Below are 19,956 nucleotides of genomic sequence, written 5' to 3' on the forward strand. Positions count from 1 at the left end.
GGAAAACAATACTGTTACACTGACCTTTTGGATAAGATTGTCTTACCTGTGGTTTCTCTGATGTGCACGACAAAACAGTCTCCAGGCAGCTTGAGTGCCCATTTAAAGGTTCCTGGTGGTACCAAGTGATTGAAGAGAGGATTGAAAAGCCATATTAGTTTATTGTAGATTGTAGTCAGTTGGCCAAGCTTGTAATGAAAAACGGTTCATTACTCGAAGCTTTCATCACAGTCCTCTTTGGTGACATCTGATGGACAAATATATGAAGAGCAGCTTGAGTCTGCAGCTTATAATGAACTGCTTCATTATGATTGCCCACTCTGCAGAGCTGACAGCTTGTGTTTGATGTCATGTGACAGTTCTGTGTGATATCGGGCTGATATGTTGCTTTGAACGTGAATTTTTGGGGGGTGAAAAAATTATGTTATCATCAATCAATCATGTGGTCAGAAGAATCTGTGCTTACCTTGCAGGAATGTTTTCAATTGACAGATTGGGAAGTTTTTATTCAGTCTTGATGCTTTGGTGGATGTTAGCTCATATGCAGGTTTTGTAAAGACATGATTATACCCCTTAAGCGTGCTAAAGTGTACCCTAACAATAAGCCATGGGTCACCAAATGCATCAAATCCTGTTTAAGGAAAAAGAGACAGGCTTTTAAAGAGGGGGCTGTTACTGACTTTCAGGCAGTCACCAAAGACTTGAAAATCCAGCTCTTGAAAGCAAAACAGATCTACAAAAACCTTCTTGAAAGAAAATTTGCTGCAAAAAATTTTGGGTCTGCCTGGACTTGTATGAAAACCATATCAGGGTTTCAAAATCCCCAGAGCAGCAGTCAGATCATTGTAGACGGTTTTAAGTCAGACAGAGATTTGAATATGCTTGATGCTCGTTTTAGTTCTTCTGAACTGAAACAGAAACTGAAAGTTACTCAACACTTCATCACTGAACTCAGTGATGTCCAAAAGGCCTTTCATACAGTTAATGTGAACAAGAGCCAGGGCCCTGATAACATCAAATGGTTTCCACATGTAATGGTCTGCAAGAGGATGTAGCGAGCCATAGCCCCGTCCCCCAGGGCATGAAGCAGGCATGGAGGAGATCCAGGCCCCAGACATCCAGAGGCCTCAGAGTGCGAGAGCCCAAGGAGGACCACGGGAGGGGCATCCGTGCCACCCTCATGGGAAGGCCTGAGGATCCCCAGACGAGACGTCACCCAGTAGCCACAGAGCAGAAGCTAGAGGGGGCTGCACCGGCGTGCCTGCCGGCTCTGCCGGCAGCCAGCTGTGCCAGAGTGAACCGAGCTGCAGGCCCAGAGGCCGGAGGGGCCCTCTGCCGGAGGGCCCCCCGCACCCCGGAGGAGGCCTGACCGAGCAACAGGCGCCAGGCCCCGCCAGGTAGCCACCGGGAGTGAGCCGGTACATACCTGAATGCCCAGCCCATGACACCAAGAACCACCAATGCACCAACCCATCAGTCACCGGCAAGGAGTGTGGTGAGGGGAGACAGGCCTTGGAGGGCCTGGGAGTTCCCAGAGAGGTGGAGTCTAAGACCCGACCTGACATATAGACACAGACAAACAGGCACACACAGACACAAACATGCATTCCCACCCTCACGCACACATATACAAACACTCAGCACTCACCCAACGTAAGGGTTGATTTTCTCTGTTTCTTCTTTGATTCTTATCCAGAAACCTTGAATTATTGGACAGTCCCAAAAGATATGTGAATCGTCTCCTATTCCCCCACATTTTCTCCAACATAGTTCTGCATTGGGTTCCTTACAATATGAGGAGATAACAAGAGGTGTATTAAAAAAATCTAAATTTTAAATTTCCAGTCAAACTCTCCATAATTGACTACTTGTTCCCTTGTGACAAGTTTTACACATCTCTTCCCATACATTATCAGTGATAATAATATTTAGTTCTAGTTTCCATTTCTCTTTAATATGGCCTGTATTTTAAGATCAAACTAATTTTAATATTAGATAAAAAAAATAACCCAAGTAAGTAAAAAAGTGTTTTATAAATGATGATTTTGTTAGAAATCCAGAAATCACTCAAACAGAACCTGTCTGTCAAAGTGAAGCAGGCTAAAAGCTCAGAAAAACAAACATCACACCACGATGTAAAGACGCTCAAGAACACTTATGAGAACAATTACAAAGTTATTGGCATCTATTAGTCTGCAGATGTTTGTAAGGCTTTGGGGCTCCAGTGAACAACGGAGAGGTGAACTTTCCAAGAAGCTACCAGTGACTCATCCAGGTCACAAAAGAACCCAGAATAACATCTAAAGAACAACAACAACAACAACCTTTATTTATAGAGCACATTAAAAGCCTAGGCATACCAAAGTGCTTTACAAAAAAAACAATAAAATAATACAGTTAAGAGCATTAATATCAAATATAATAAGAACAGCAGACAATGTTTCACAGTAGAAAGCCACTAATAAAATGGACTGCAGCACATAGATTATAGCAGACCCAGTGCCGCATGATAGAGAACACCAAGAATGAAGGAATAGTAAAAAGTTAATGCAATAGGTCGCAGTTAACAGTCAGCATTTAACGGGTAGAAAAGGCAAGTTCAAAAAGATAAGTTTTAAGGCGTGCTTTAAAAGAAAAAATAGAATCAGACTCCCGAATGCCAATCGGGAGGCTGTTCCATAACTCAGGTGCAGCAAAGGCAAACGATCGATCGCCTCTAGATTTCAACCGAGATCTGGGCTGAACTAACAATAACTGCGAGGATGACCTTAAAGCCCTGGCAGGGACATAAGGGTTTAAAAGTTCCTTAAGATAGGTTGGTGCAGTATTATTGATAATTTTAAAAGTAAGCAGCAAAATTTTAAATTGAATACGGTATTTGATAGGCAGCCAATGCAAACCACAGAAATCTAACATATAAGAAATGTATAAAACCACATGTGCTCAATGGGTTGTTTTTTATTGTTATTCTTCTGTGTTTCAATTCCTGTTAAGATAAACCAGCTGGAGGGAACGCGGCAGATAAACGACTGCAGACAGAAGAAGAAACACAAAGCAGCAGTTTCTGTAATTCTCTTTTATTAATTTTTTTCTTCACATTTTTATTGACAGAAGTCAAGTAACCAAGGCATCTGTAAACAGTGCATCCACAAATCTACATGTTGCCTCTCATCAGTGCGATCGTTCAGTCATTCAAAAACACTGTTTGGAAATAAATACAATACTGATTGTTTTTTTTTCTTTAAAAAAAAGAAGAAGAAGAAGGTAAAACCTACATCTGCCTGAAGGAGCTCGTAAAGATTCAGTCTTTGTCTGTAGTCACAGTCTGGAAATGATGCCACATATGAAGCAACACACGGAGGTAAACGACTCGATGTGGTAAAATCCTGAAGCCGGAGGATGAAATACTGACACCACCTGCACGGCTGCTTATGTGCGGCTAAAATGAGAAGTGAGAATTTCTGGACCTTTGAACCCCTTAAAAAGCTTTCAGCTTCATTATAAAGATTACAGAATATCTATCAGTGCATCAGGTGGTCCAGGTGTGTGATTAGGAGGCTTCCTGTGTGCCTCATTACAAGGTTTATTAAGCTGTACGACACCCAGAAAGCCACAAACTTCCTCCTAACAGCACTGCACCGCTGTCCAAAGACGACTGAAATGTTCCTTTATTACCATGAGCACAGACCCACTCCCACATGCATCACTGTGCTGCCCCAAAAGTAACAGGTTGACTAATCCGCCATGAAAAATAGTCCCCAATAAACGCACCTTTTCCTCCTGTTAAACAAAAACTTCCCATTTTCTTTTTGTGTGGTATCAAAAAGGGGAAAAAAGCCAGCCATCAAGAAATACTGGTGTCAGCAGTTCATCCCCCCAGTGTCGTTTGAGACGTGAAACAGCGCCGCCTGCAGCTAAACCGCAGCGCTGCATGGACAAACTGAAACAGCAGATGTTCTGGTTGTTAAATGTTAAACAGATGGACGAGCATCTCTAACACGACACAGACGGACACGGGTGAGATTTGTATTAGTTGTTCTCGCTGTACATGAAAATGGAATGATGTGCTGAAATTTGATTCTACTCTACTTTCTCTACTGGAATCGTGCGTCAAGTTTTCCTTCCATTTACTGAGAAGTGGTGCGATTTCTTTTTTGTCCCAACGACGTTTCTTATGTGTGATTATTGTCACTCTAACATTACAGAAACATGTTATTGCATCAGACATGAGCTCTAACCTGTTCAACCATGATAATCACTTTAATTAAAACAAGAATCTTTTTTAACATCACTGAACCCTTAAAGCTCACCAGTCAGTCATCAGCTCCAGCACGCGCCTCATCTTGAAATATTCCAGCTTGAATTTTATTTTTTATCCTATTGCTGCACAAGATGCACCGCGACTCTCTGAGGGGAACAAAATAGGAAGCACGTGTAAAACAATAATAATAATGATAATAATAATAATATTAATGCAGTAACTGTAAACAAAAACAAGGGTCGACTGATCGATTGTTTGTTGGCTGTTATGAGTTTCATGATAACCGTGTATTGACGATTACAATGAAGTGACAATACTGTGTCAATAATGCACATATAACGTAAACGTATGAGCAACTGTTCTCTTTTTACAGGTATGCCTAGACTTGCTCAAACCTTTGAGTTTAACTATTTTGAATTTTAAATTCTTTAAATCTAACCAAGGAAAAAGGGCAGACTAGCTTGGGTAAAAGAACGAAAGTTTAGGCACACAACGATGTGTGCCGCTGGTCAAGTTTCTGGGCTGCTTTTCCTCATAACAGCCATCCCTCATGATTTTCTCCATTTAAAGCAATGCATTGTCAGGGACTGTAACATCGAGTCCTTTTACTGAATCTTTGATGAATGCATAAAAATACAGCCCAAGTCGACCTGTTGGTATCTGTCTGAAGTCTTACTGCTTAAATAGCTGCTTTTATCGCGTTTTTATTAGTTTGGTGAAAGAGGTTAACCGCCAGAAAACGGTTTAAAAATTGTCCTTCACCTGCTGGAGCTCAAACCGTGCAGCAAATGAAACAGGTGGCTTTAAATGAGTGTAAACTTTCTGGGGTTCAGGAGTGATGGTCAGGCATCTCATTTTAAAGTTTGCCCAGTTTGAATGCTCAGCATTAAATATCAGAGCTGCTTTTATCTGAGGTCTCAAAAGTAAAAACACCGGGACAAAATGAGGCACCAACCGTGCTGTCGACACACAAAAATACTGTTTTGGTTCTTGTTCTCTGTCTCGCATGTAACAAGTATTGATCGTCTTTCTCTTCGGTTGGTTTGGGACATGATGTGTGTGTCGGACGGCTGGTACACGTCTGCCCAGCAGGTGTCCTCACAGGACAGCGATCGATGAAACTGCGCGTGTACAGTAAGAGCACATGTAACATCGAGCCTCCACGGGCATCGCACCTCGACATCCAAACACAGTGTTTTTGTGAGGTTTGAGTTTTCAGAGGGAAAAACAAACACGGATGTGTAACGAGCTGTAAACAGAGAGCCAAGAGGAAAGAAGCTCTGACACTGATCTAAATTTATATTTCTGTTCCTAAAGCTCAGAAATGCCCTCAAGGTTTCTAGACTGAGGAGAAAAGTTTTGGCCTGCAGCCACAGTGGAAGCAAATCCTCATCCAACTGTTTATGTACAAAACACAAACATGGCTTACATGGTGGTACAGGTTCAAAAATATTTCCTTTGTAAATGTAATCTCTGGATTTAAAAGAATCCAAAAAATTTGGAGCAAAATTGTTTTCGGGATCAAAAAGTTTGTCCCATCACTGTGCGCACTGACAGTGTCCGACAAATGTTATTGATTTACTTTTACTAATACTATTCATTTATTGCAAAACTATTAAAACATTTTAGGAATTAAACTTGTTACTTTTTGAGCTTTCATCACTGTTAAGAATCACTTCAGTTCCACAGTTTGTTTAGTGTAAAGTAGAATTAAAAACATAAAAGTGATGGTGTTTATTTGCTTCCACTGGGCTGCTAAATCAAAAATTTAACTACTTTAACCACTAACTAATTTTAAAACAAGCTTTAAATATATGACTTAACTGTTACTTTTGAAATCAAAACAAACAAGAAAAAAAAAGGTCTAATTTTTCTGTTATTGGGTTGTGTTTTCTTCAGATTGGTCATTTTTACTTATTTTTGTTGAGGCTTCTTGTTGAAAACTTTCCAAATACGGTGACTGCTTGCTTTTCAGTGCATTTAGTAGCAGTTGTGCAACTTTTCCTTCACAGAACACGATCAGAAAACGTCTACCAAAAAACGACTGCTGCTGAGTTTAATGTTATATTTTTTAAATGTCATAATAAATGGAGCAAAATTTATTCTGACCTTTAACGACTAAATCTGTTACACCAAACTGCCAAAAGAAAAAACAACGTCTGAGGTTCAAACTGGCGCTTCACGTCTTTTAAAGTCGAGCTGTTATCCTTACTTTAAATGTCTGCTGTTTTAATGGTGAATATTTAAGTGAGTGAGCTGGGAAGTCCCTACTATTGTCATCTCAGGCAACACCACTCTGGGTGTGAGACCAAAGCCCCACCCCCTCCTGCTCAAACCTACTGTTTGTGAGGGGCAGCCAACCAGAAGAAAGCAGGTTTAAAGCAGTGGTACTTTTTTTTCTATGCTCTTGCATTGACTCTAGATCAAGACCCTACGTTTGTTGTTAGTAATTGACAAAAGATGGTTTAGTGACAGGTGAAAACAGGATCAGGCCTGAAAATGTTTAAGAACCACTGGTGTAAAATATTAAAAGAGCTTGTTTGGGACAGTAGACGAATTGAGGGACTGAACAAAGGCCTGTATGAGTTAAAAGAGGATTATTTTAAACTGTGAGTCATGCAAAGCTACTCTAGTCGAGTCCAAGAGTAAAACAGTAGAGCTGGAAATGAGCCTAATTGGACTTGCACATTTGATAGGTTAAGCGTTTCGGTTTTTCATATTGCTAAAAACATCTTTGGGTTTCGGGGTTGAACAAAAAAATTTGAGCTCAGAAAAACTGTTGATTTACATTGTTTGACTTTTTTTTTAGATCAAAGAAAACGATCATTAGCTGCACTCCATCAGGAATCTGTGACCTTTTCTCTACTTTCTCAATAAACAACCTAACCATTCTGCAAACTGATGCCTTATTTTCTTATTTTTTCCTCACTTGGCTGCGACTTACACCTATCAAACGCAACACACATCACATTCTGGCAGACGAGCAGGTCATTACCCATAATACACCAGGACTAGTGTTTCATATTAAACCATCAAGGTGCATTCATACAGTTTCCATCTGCAGACGCCGCTTTCATTTCTGGAGCAGACAAAGGGAACAGATGACTACACTATGACCTCTACGTGATGGTCGACTACTCGCCATCCTACATGTTGAGTACAAATGTTAGAGTTGCTGTTAGTAAAGTGGACGGAAGTCACTGAGCCTGAAATGTAGTCCGTTTCTTTCCTCGTTCTTCCAGTCGTTTATTCGGAGAATCCGCCGCTGGCTCGCCGGGAATGTGGTCAGGAGGAAAATGCCGATCCTCTTTTTTTTTTTTTTCTTCCCAGGTTAAGCTGCTTATCACAGGGTGCCAGTCGGAGGCCCGGATGTATGGATGCATTGTATGGAGCTGGAAAAAGCCAAAACAATCCGACTTTCAGCAGTAATACTGCGTGTCATTGTGTCAGGGGAGCAACAAAAGGCCTTGCATCGAAGAGGAAGGCATTCTGTGCATGCCAAGCTGCTTAGCCCAGTGACCTGTTGGGTTTTTTCTTTTTAAAAAAAAAAGATTTTAAAAAAGGACGCTGTTTTTCACATAGCACCATGCCATCGGTTTCCAGTTCTTTAACGGTTGTGTGTCACATTTCCAAAGGTTTTTCTTTTTTTTCCAGTGAAAGCGCTGATACAAGAACAAAAATGGCTCAAAAGAAAATCGCAAATGAGGATGAAGCACGCAGACGTGAGGCGACGGTGAAGCTGAAGGGAGAGGTTAGCGAAGCTGAGGTATCTGTTCAGGTGACTCCTACAAGGTGACCAGTCTGTGTGTGAGGGGCTTCCAGTGTGTTTTGTACTATTAATGTGAGGATCGTGGTGACAGAAGGCACACATTGCCAAGGTGGAGTGTGGAGGTGGGGGCTTATAAGCGATGAACTGTCTTCCATCTCAAAGGAAACCAAGCTTCCATTTGCATTTCAATGAACCGAGCAGAGATTTCCACCTGGTCTGGACAAAGTGGAGGTCTACCTGAAGGTTTTCGGTCCACGTAGTTTACCAGTGTTTCACCAGCTAATCAGAGATTTGAGATGCGAGCGGGACATCCGTGTTGTGACTGGTGTTCCTGACAGCGGCTAAAAACCCAGCTGACTGGAGAAACAAGATGTCAGTGGAAGAGACCTGCCTCGTCGCCTGGCCCCGATCTGGAGCTCAGACTCGGACTGAGACGTGTTCCAGTGATTGGGCAGGTGCGGGGCTGGGCGCCGCTGAGGGTGAAGGTGCAGCCGCGGCTGCCGGAGGAGGAGTTATTGCTTTCAGCTCCTGGCCGGGGCAGCTCTGGGTGCTAACGCCACGGTTCAGGGTGCCGGCGCGCGGCGGTGCATTAGCAGGCAGAGCGTTGGGGTCGGTTCGAGGGATATTTACGGGACAGGATCGGGTGCGGGCGTGGCCCTTGTGGCCGCCGGGGTGGCAGACGAGGCTGCCCACGGTGTCAACGGGCGACAGGTGGCGCTTGAGCCAGCGCTCTACCCGCTCCTCTTTGTACTTAATGGAGTACCAGGTGAGGAAGATGAAGAAGAAGCCAAGGAACTTGAGGCTAGCAGCGAGGCCGAAGTACACGAAGCGCAGAGAAGTGACGTCGTACTCCCAGCAGGAGCCGTGGACGCCGCAGTCCTGCTGCCACAACATGCAGGTGGTGTCGATGACGGCCCCGAAATAAATGGGAGTCGGGATGTAGGCTGAGTAAAAAAAGAGAAGAAGAAGAAATCAGGCGGGGCAAAGAACGAGAGAGTGGACAGAAAAGGAGATGGAAAGAGCAGAAAGAAAGAAAAAAACGATGACATGGAAGAGAAAACAGGGAAAGAAGAGGTCAAGGGAGGTAAAAAAAAACAAACGCCAATAAAGCTGCAGGAGCTGCTGTGAGAAACTGCAGCACAAGATGAGAAGTGCCATCCTGGATTTCATAAATTTCATAATCCTCACCACCTGATTAACCCCAAATACAGTTTCTAACTGTCCTCTAAATAACTTACACTGACAGCAGCTCCCTGAACATGCATCAAATATAATTCACCTCCTTTGACTCCTCCTTATTCAGGATAACTGCCACTTTTTAAAAATCTGTAAAACATCTCGTGAGTCAGGAGGCACCGAGTGTTTACAAGCAGTGAGCCCATCTCTCCATCGAGCTCCACAAATAACACTGCTGATATTCTGCTTTTCTATTTAATTTCATGGCAAAATAAAACAAGACGAGCAGCTCTGTGCTTTCCGGTTCTACTCACCGAGAGTCCTGAGGAGGACAAACTGCATTCCCAGAGCGAACGGCCGCTCCTGCTCCGCTACAGACCTGCAACACACAGACAGGTGACTGAGGAAGGCAGAAACAGAGGATGATAGAACCAAATAAAGCAACTGCCTAAGCTAATGTTAAATATTACAGTTGAATCGCTAAAATTAAGTGTTTGTTCAATGAAAATTGAAATTTTAAGTGTTTGTTCAGTGATAACAACACACAACTCTGTGTTTCCGTGAATGTAGATTTATTTCCAAGCATCGTGCCTGCATCTAAAACATTTCTGAGACCACACACAGTCAAACTTCACAACTCGAATAAATATTCACCATCCATGCCTGTTGTGCAACCTCTTGGTCTGTAATATGCAATAAAATCCTCCAAAGAAACGAAAAGCTTCACGGCCATATTTATGAAAAATAAAACGGTTAATTCTTAAAAAAAAAAGCAAAAGTAAAAATGAACCAAATGGATGGGAACTGATCTGTGGACTTGGCTAAGAGTGTTTTCACCACAGACGGCACATAACCATGTTTATGTTTACAGCTTTTTTCAAGCATTAGCCAAATTACCTTTAATCTTAGTGGGTTACAGGGACATTAAAAGGGCGGGGATTCACCAGTCGACTCTGATAAAACTCTAAAGTTTGCTGACTCTGCACACAGACGTCACCATGTTTGGATGAGAGCAGGAGAGCTTTGTTATCAGATAAAGATAACAAGACTGATGCCGGCAGACTTGATCAGCTTAGACGTGATTCAGCAACAATTCTGCTCATTCACAACAAATATCTGTGTTTTTGGCTTTATTATATTCATCTTACTTGACTGTCCTACTGCGTGATACAAATCTACTTAACAAAGACCCACTTATCCATTTTTAAATCGAAAATGGCCCCATGCCTGAATCCTTTAATGATGTTAACATTTTTATTTGTCGAATGTTCAGAAATATCTATCAAATACATACATTTCCATCAGACAAATCAGTTCAAAGACTTTGTGGGAATTGAGTTGATAAAGTTTGGAAATCACAGTTTGATAGTACTGCCACTTGGATGAAAGAAGAAATGTTCACGTTCAAATTCATCGTCACATCATCAGTCTAATAAGAGATGCCCAGACCTCTCCAGCTGATCTGGGAAGAATACTGAGGCATTCCCAAGCCAGCACTATCCCAGTACTATCCCAGGGGTCTTCTCCCAATGGGAAATGCCCAAAACACCTCACCTAGGAGGCGCTCGTGAGGCATCCTGTTCATATGCCTAAACCATCTCAACTGGCTCCTTGCAGGCCAGCTGTCCATAAGGTAAGAGAGGGAATGTAGATCAACCAGTAAGTCAACAGTGTCGCCTTTACTCTCACAGTTTGTCTACAGTCAGTAAAGTTTCTTCAACTTTTCCACCACTTTTGATTATTTTTGAAAACTCATTTCCTACAAAAATAGAAAATTGTTTCTTTTTTTCTCAGAAAGGTGATAAGAACACCTGGTCTGCAGAGAGGCAGTTACCGGTACTTAAAAACCAAAGAGGCTGACGACTTTTAGTTGGAACAAAACATTGACATCCCATCCTCCTCACAGTGAGTGATTCATAAAGGCGTACCTGAGGGTGACAATGATGGCGGAGGGCTGAGCGCAAGCAGTGATGAGCGTGACGATGAAGAGAAAGATGAGGAAGGGGATGAGCGTATTGCAGGTGCGGTCGCACTTCCCCGATACGGCGTAGCCGTTCTCGTTCAGGTAGGTCTTGACGATGACGAGCTGCAGCTGGTTGCTGCCCTGACTGCCAGTCGACGGCGTGATGACCTGCCGGCTCTGAACGCAGGCGCAGTCGGAGTAGTTTCGGATCTGGAGGGCAAATGAAGATACGTATGGAAGTTTAGATACATGGTTCATAATGTTATTACTTTAGACATTAATGTAACTGCTAAAAAGAAGTGAGAATATCTTTAGCACTGGGAAAATAAAGGCCTTTTATTACTCTTTCAAACCTATCCGAGTGCCTCCGTCTAATAATGACGACATGGACTACAGAGGGCAGATCCAGCATCTGCTGACTCAAACAAAAACCTTGATCTTAATGTTATAGAAAGTCCAAAAAAGGTAGACAGAGCCCCATCTACAACAGGGTAAAGCTGAGAACATAACGAGCTTTCAGTTCCTTGGTCTCTATGCCTCTGGGGACCTGACATGGTCTCTATATACTTCCTGATAAGCAACAACAATGCCTCCACTGCCTGAGGAGATTGAAAAGGCTCCATCTGGACAGCTTCTACCACTGCACGGTAACATCTTGCACAACAGCTTGGTACAATCACTGCACCTGCAGCAGTTAGTGAAACCAACAGAGCGTCCTGTTGGCACCCGCTACATGCCGTTAAAGACTGCTACCTGAAACGCTTTACCTTGCATGCGTGTAACATGAACTATGACCCCACTCCCCCTTTCAACATTGATCCCCCACTGAGTGTGAAACAGTACCAGTGTCTCACACTGTAAGGCTCAGGAACAGATTTTTTTGTTCCCGGCCTGTAAATCTGTCTCTCCAATCATGTGCACCATAAGCACTGAACTCAGTCACACACTGTAACACACATAATCACTGGATCAGAACCTGCCACACTCTGACACTTTATCAGTAACAACAGATTACCTATAAGTCACTAATCTGCTATTTTATTTTCTTTATATTAATCTACATGATTTTTTTTATTTATTTTATCCGCTTTTATATCATTTTATGTTTTTGCTTTTCTATTATGTTACTGTGTCGTGTCATTACTGTGTTGTGTTGCGCTGCACCTACATATTAATACTGCATATATCATTGTGTTGGCTTTGCTTGTATAATAACAACAAAATGAATTAAACGGAACTTTTTGGTAACATTTTGCTTCTTTTGCCAAAATTATTAAAATCTTCTGGTTTTTGGCCTTGAAATCACACATATACAACGCCAGGATAGTGTCCAGGTTACTACTACCCCGTAGTGTTTACAAGTTCAAACAAGTTAAACTGAGGATCCTTTTAAAATGAATATTGAGGGAAAAGCACATCTAAACTAAGACCTTCTTCCATCTCACTTCGAAATAATTTATAAAGTAACAGTTAAGTTCAAGAACACTGTCTAAATGCAATTATTAATTTGAAAAGAACAGAAAAATAGAATTTCTACATCAGTTAATATACCAAATTAGAACCTGTTTCTAATTTTAAAAAGAAGCTGAATGGTTTAAAGAAGCTAACCCAGCAAACATGACTGTTTGAGAACATCACCAAACTCCATCACAGTTCAGAGGTTGTTGCCAGTAAAAATGACATACGTGACCTTTAGTTTGTGCTAGTTTGATTAAATTTGGACCAATGCTGTAGGTGGAGTAGCAATTCTGCTATGAGCTTATTGATCCTTTAATTTAATTCAGTTTTATTTATGTAGCGCTAAATCACAACAACACGCTTTATATTTTAAGGTAAATTGCTAAAATAATACAGAAAAAAAATCCCAGTTAACATGAGCGAGCACTTGGTGACAGTGGGAAGGAAAAACTCCCTTTTAACAGGAAGTATTCTCCAGGAGGACCCGGGCTCAGGGGGGTGCGGCCATCTGCCGCGACCTGCCTGTGGATGAGAGGACGGAGCTGCATGAGCTGAAAATAGCAACAGTCAAGCTGAGAAAACCACGTGCCGTGGGCAGAAAATAGTGAAACAAAACATTTAAAATATATCTTAGACTGAATTTAAGATGTTTTAGTGTCAACATTTAAAAAAATAAGACACAGGTATCGTGGCCTCTTACCCCAGTGCTGTCGTTGGCCACGCTGCCACAGCCAGCTAGGCAGGGGTTAAAATATGTGATGCCATCAGAGCCGCAGACCGGAGCGTACTCGTGGATTTTACAGCCGCAGTTCACATTACAGCCTCCGGTCAGGTTCCTCTGCGTCATAGTGAGTGTAGGTCTGAAGGGAGAAAACAGAACCTTTTTAATTAGACAGTTATTTTCCTTTAAAGCTATTCCACTTCTGAGTGTTCAACACTGAAAACAAATTAATCCCAGCACTTAGTGGCATTAAGTCAAATTCAGTCTGTTAACAGGCGACATCATTACACTAAACACTGTGTAAAAGCTCATTTCTTGCTCGCATTGATCCGCATAGTGACTGCTTGTCTAACACATTACTGATAAGCAGCATCAAAGTAAAGCTCAGGCTGATGGAAAAGTCATCACAGCTTTTCAATGAGCACTTTCGGTACATTTCTCCATTATTTTATTTAGTAATGATGACACTGCGTGAGGAAAAAGTTACAAATCTTCTTCAGAGAAATCTGACAGATAAAGAAATTCACTGAACACTCAGACGATTTGACGTGTTTGGGAAAAGCCAAAAAGAAAAACTAGAATTCTTAAGTTATGGGCAAAACAAGCTGTTTTCAGGTCACAGTGGCCTTGGTCCTAGACGTAGAAAAACGAATCATTTCTTCTTTCCTTCGTCCATGTAAAGGTTTGTGCCAAGCTGGCACGTCCTGATCTATTTTGTTCACAACAAGTTAAGCAGTAGGGTTGGATGGACGCAGCTGTCATCAAAACACAACAGACGAACAAGAGGAAAAAGCAGAGAGAGGACGAGGAAAAGGAGACAGAAGGGAGGGAATCGAAAAGAATTAAACATGAAGAGTGGAGGGCGAAAGCGACAGACAGACTCACAGAGGGAAATAAAAAAAGACCAGAGGGACAAACGAGAGAGAAAACAGAGAGGGCACGCAGCCAAAGATCCTCTCTTCCAAGCTGTCCTTGGACATTTTCCACGGTTGCCATGTAATCGCTCTCAGGGACGCTTTGTGCAAAAGAAAACGCCTCCGTTCACTGGCTCGTTATCTGTTATCCTGCACTCATCCGAACATTCGCTTCCTCCCTGACATGAGCCACAGATGGGGTGATGAAAACTACCACCTACTCGGTCAGACCGGGAAATGATTAAACAGGAGAAAGGCCACGCTGCAGTCGGCAAACGGATGTCTGCGGTTTAAGGGAAAGAGTCAGGATTCCAAGTTTACATCTGGAAGGAGAAGCAAAAGAACGACACCAGGGGAGGTGCTGAAAAAAACAACTAAGGGCTGTCAGGTTGATGAAACTGCAGACTTGAATGGAGCAGATCTGGCCAAAAACTTGTGCCGCCTCTAAAAACATGACTAAAAATGAACTTCAGAACTGTGTGGGATGATTGCAGGGGAAAAGATGTTTTATTATGGCTTCATATCAAAGATTTGAGTTTGTTCGGTTTACAGCAGCTATAACATTTTAAGAAAATTAGCCAAATATTTTATTCTGAAGGATAAAATCTCTTTTTTTCCTATTATGTTGTCAACAAATAAACCTGCTGCTAATTGTCTTCAGTAACCATCTAGCTGTTATAAAGGCTATATAGTTATAAAGCTGGAGGATATGCCCACCAAGGTTTCCTAGTAAATAAATAAATAAATAAATAACAGCCAAGAAGTTATTCTGTTTCTCTGAATAAGAATAATGCTAAAAAATGCAGTACAGGAAATGAACAGATAATAACGCTGAGAAACCAACACATTCCTGAGGTTCATGAGGTTTTTTCCTACCTTTTTTAATGGAAGAGTTTTGACTTTTTGTATGTCAGATAAAACAAGCTCTTTGAAAATGTCACCTGGAAAACCGTGAAGCCAATTTTTTCTGACATTTTCTAAATTTTTAAGATCGAACAAACAGACCAGTTTGGAGCAGACGTCACTGATACGTCAGTCGGGTGACAGGAAACAATTAGAAGAAAAGAAATAGGGGAAAACTTTCTGCTTCATGTGATTGTAGGTAACAAATGTATTTTTGTGTCACTGGAAGTCAGTACTGAAATAGCTGCAGATGCCCTTTACAGTGAAAAGCAGAGGTTTATGGTTACAGTCTGTTATAAGTGACAAACTGGGCTGAATGAAATCATTCAGAGAGCATTTCACAATCAGCCAGCCCTCCAGGTTTGGTTGATCATCTTTAAGACACATGAAGGCACCATTTCATTACAGTACCATGTCAGCAACATTAGCAAACAAGCAAACTAAACTATTTATAGCCTGCTTACAACACCAGCCACTGTCAGTGCAAGCAGCAGGGCCTATAATGATATTATAACCACGATGTACTTTTCAGTCTGGACACCGACTGAGTTAATGCTGCTTTCTATCTCAAGTGCAAAGTTGGAAGTATAACTGCTGAACTTTGTGTTCACTGTTCACACAGTATTTGCAGCTAGGCAAAAAAGTCTTATACAGAGAACCGACTGGATTCTATCAGTGAACGTGCTACAGCTGTATTATTAGACTGAGAAAAAATATATACACTGTGCTGTACTCAGGCGCTGCACTGATGGCTGAATGGCTCCATCTTCAGAGCAAGTCACCGCCCGTTTTTCCAAATCCGACCTATAACCTGTGAGGTACAAGGAAGGCAGCATAAGCCTTCGGATCACGTGACATCGCCATTGTTTTCTGGCAGAGGTCTTAAACATCTGTTAGTCTTAAAGACGTTTCTAGGATCCACTCTGGTCCAAGTGACAAATGCTAGTGCCACCGACTATGCGTGCATCCTTCAGTTGGACGTTACGTGAACTGTAACAGGAATGATGACCTGTGCAGGGCGTCTGTGACTCTCCGTGTCTGTGACTAAGTTTCATGCCTGCCTTACAGGGGAACCATTCACAGATCCAGAAAATCCATCGCCCACCTCTTGTACAGATGTACTTTTGGTCTTTGCCTCTAGCAACAGGCAGTACATCAGTCCTTTACACAAATATCGGCCAACAAAACGCTGTAATAAATGTTCTGGACATGACTTCAAAGTGCAAGAATGCACGTTGCAAGAGCTTTGTCTGCTTGTAGGCTGGTGTTTGGATGTTTAGTTTTTCCGCCACACAGAAAAACTTTGTCACAAAATGTCTTGTGTTGTTATCAGTGTGTTTTCACACTGCGCTGTTTAGTCTGTTTAAATCAAACTCTGGGCTGTTTTTTCCTCTCGGTGCGGTTCACAGATGCAGGTGTGAACACAGTCATCACTCTGGTGCTGATGAAAACATCCACAGAGATCCTTTGGAGGAGGTCTCAGTCATGTCTTAACAAACTTCAGAGCAATTTGTTTAGGGATGTGAACGTGAGCCAAGCCAACTTTGAGCTAAACACCTCCTGTACCTCCAAAAGTTGATTCTGTTCATCTGTTCGTTCCCACAAAACGCTACGTTCTATGGAGTTTGTTCTGTGTGAAAAGAAACCAAATCATGGGGAAAATCTACACGTTTACAAACTCATCGACTGATTTGGACCAAAGTAAATAAACAGTGTGTGAAATCAAATCAAAGCCCACCAGAATCCAGAGACCTCACTGCATTTTAAGACTTTGTATTATCCAGGTAGGGAGGATGCTGCCTCTCATGTTTTTGAGGCTCGAAGATGATGCTCATAAAAACAGGGCCGAGGTCAACATTACACAAAGTTGGACACGAAATAAGGCTGAGAAAAGTGGCAGGAACAGATTACATGTGTTTAAACGACCAGATGAACTATTTGGCTGACTTCACTCTTTCAGACGCTTTCATTACTCAGTTTCTTTAACCCTCCTCCTCAGTCAGTCTGATTTTCTTTTACTTCTGTCTGTTTATTCTTAGCTTCGTCTTTGTCTCCTCCATCCTTTGAGTGTTTCTCTACATCCTCCACAACCACATCACTGCAGGAACAGCACACACAGACCCAGTGTAAAGACTCAATTCAGACATGAATGAAGTGGCATTGACGCCGAAGTGACGTCGGTCTTCCTCGTCAGCTGTGATGCAGCACGACCCACCACCTCCCCGGGTTTCACCCGCCCAGCTTCTCCTTACCCGGTGGTGTAGGGGATGTTGATCCCTCCGAGGTTGATGCTCTCGCAGCCCACGATGAACAGCGTGGAGAAGCAGAGCAGGGACACGCCGCTGCAGATCATGGCCAGCTTGGCCGACTCGCGAGCGCCCAGCTTTAGCTTCTTAATGATGTAGCCGCCCAGGACGATCCCCACGCCGGCACTGGGTACAATAATCACACCTGAAGAGACAAAGACAAGCAAACAGAAATAATCAAATGTGGAAAAAAGTCTTACCCGTACCTCTCAGGATCAGCAGATTACAATAACTTGCAGCCACAGAAACTTTTACCTTTATACTATGAAAAGTTTATAATGAGGCAAATGGAGGTGGGGCCTCACAGCTTCATCAATACAGGAGATAACAAAGTAACAAAGACTCTTTTCTATTATGGGATTTTTCAAAGCTTCAATACCAAAACGGCAGCAATTCAAGATCTGTGACAAAGAGGAACAGACAAATGAACTGGGACTCTGTCTGTTGACCTGCTTTCTGATAATTCACTGGAGGAAAAAAGGGGTCGTATTATACGGAGCCCCCCAGGGGACATGGGAGAAAAAAAAATTAGGGAGGAAAATAAAATTAGGGAGGAAAAAAAAAATTAGGGAGAAAAAAAAATTAAGACGGACTTTTGCGAGAGCTCGCAAAAGTATTGCGAGATCTCGCAAAGGTTTTAGCCGCATTCTTCGGAGGCCGCCAGCTCGAAGCCGACCGGGAGGTCGAGGCACGATGTGCCGGGAAAGCGGTGTTCCTCCCGGCTGTAGTAGGTCTCGACTTCCCGTTAGCTTCGAGCTAGTGGCCGCCAGCTCGAAGCCGACCGGGAGGTCGAGGCACGATGTGCCGGGAAAGCGGTGTTCCTCCCGGCTGTAGTAGGTCTCGACCTCCCGTTAGCTTCGAGCTAGTGGGTGTCAGATCTCCAAAAACGTCGGAGCACTTTTGCAAATATGTGATGTCTTGTAAACCGAGCAGGTATCTGACGTTTACACAACTACATTCACGCCTCAAAATATCTTAAAAGTGTATTTTGTGACCCAGAAAGAGTAATATTACAACTAAGTAGCTGCCGCCATTGTTGGAGTTTTGCGAGATCTCGCAATACTTTTGCGAGCGCTCGCAATACTTTTGCGAGATCTCGCAATACTTTTGCGAGATCTCGCAATACTTTTGCGAGATCTCGCAATACTTTTGCGAGATCTCGCAATACTTTTGCGAGATCTCGCAATACTTTTGCGAGATCTCGCAATACTTTTGCGAGATCTCGCAAAAGTCCGTCTTAATTTTTTTTTCTCCCTAATTTTTTTTTTCCTCCCTAATTTTTTTTTCTCCCATGTCCCCTGGGGGGCTCCGTAGCCTTTAAAGAAACTGCAATATTTGTCTTTGAAATTTTACTTCATATTTGAGTCTTTGAGGACGCTGCGTGTTGCAGACTCATTAGCCATAAAAACTAGACATGGTAATTCAGTTTGGTTGTGCTGCTTTTCTGCCACCAAGTGGCCATAAATTCACCAGGGTAATGAAGTCAAAATAAACTAATCCTGTAGCAATTAAACCTGCGGCTGCACATTGTGGGGAATTCACTTTTTCTTTTTACCGTGTGTGCGTTTCAGAGTATGACGCACTGCACTTTGTTTCTATAGTTACAATGCGTTTGATGAGGCGGGTAAATTATCTGGACTAAGGGCCAGAGATGATTTTCTCTGTGAGCAAAGCATATGTTTATCGTTCAAGCCTCAGCTCGCTTTCAAGCTGGACTTTCACAGATCAAATCGGCGGCACACTGTGTAGCTGTGGCCACTGCAGCTATCGCTTTCTCTTCAATGAGATCCTAAAGAAAACGCAGCGATCACAACAACATCCGCCTCCGGGCAGCCTTGCATTGCCATGACAGCACACATTTATAGTGTGGGTAGCCTCGGAGGGAGTGAAGCCTCTAACCCAAGCAGAGATGCTCTCTTCACTCAGTAGGTGTTAGATAATGTGTCCTGTGCAGCTGTCTGTCCTCTCAGCTTGGAAGATGGAGTCTAACGGAGGAAGCTTCTGTCTCAGAGTAGCGGCTCCATGCTTTTTTTAACTCTATATCACGAACCCAACAACACATAAAAAACACTGCTGTTGCAAGTTGTAATTAGTTGGTATGTGTAATATATCACGTGTGCATTCCTGTTAAATGGGAATTATAACAGGAAAAAGTCCATAAAGGTATGTAGTTCCCGAGGGTAAAAGCCCAGCCGTTAGCCTCAGGGAGTCCCCAGATCTGTTCAGTCCTAAGTGACTGTCATTAAAAGCTCACCACACTGTCTGGTTCTCTGTAAGCAATGCTTCCTCCTTAATGAAACCTGCCCTACGTTCAAGATTGTTCTAGAAATGTTAAACACAATGCCAGCATGACTAAAGACACGTGGATTACAGACTGACTGGCCATTTAAATCCAAAACCAAGCATCAAAATCTCAGAAGCCGATATGTGCAAGTGCCACAAAACTGCAGTTCCTCTAAAGGCCACTTGAGGCAGGCTCCTAAAG

The 19,956-nt window shown here is 42.5% G+C and overlaps 1 protein-coding gene across 1 annotated transcript in view; it reads right to left on the reverse strand.

The window, feature by feature from the left end:
* Positions 1 to 3,061: 3,061 nt before the first annotated feature.
* Positions 3,062 to 19,956, reverse strand: part of LOC146553075 (solute carrier organic anion transporter family member 5A1-like) — a 51,494-nt gene continuing 34,599 nt past the window's right edge. The window contains exons 5-9 of the mRNA XM_085255375.1: positions 17,418 to 17,616; positions 13,328 to 13,487; positions 11,135 to 11,379; positions 9,521 to 9,585; positions 3,062 to 8,974 (exon numbers count right to left, since the gene is read on the reverse strand). Coding sequence (XP_085111501.1) covers positions 8,448 to 8,974; positions 9,521 to 9,585; positions 11,135 to 11,379; positions 13,328 to 13,487; positions 17,418 to 17,616 — 1,196 coding nt within the window. The 3' untranslated portion in view covers positions 3,062 to 8,447. The remainder of the gene's footprint in view (positions 8,975 to 9,520; positions 9,586 to 11,134; positions 11,380 to 13,327; positions 13,488 to 17,417; positions 17,617 to 19,956) is intronic.

Source organism: Mchenga conophoros, linkage group LG18 (genome assembly GCF_057382185.1).
Source record: "Mchenga conophoros isolate Kocher_MC1m ecotype Shallow Benthic linkage group LG18, M_conophoros_male_GT1.1, whole genome shotgun sequence".
Lineage (NCBI taxonomy): Eukaryota > Metazoa > Chordata > Actinopteri > Cichliformes > Cichlidae > Mchenga > Mchenga conophoros.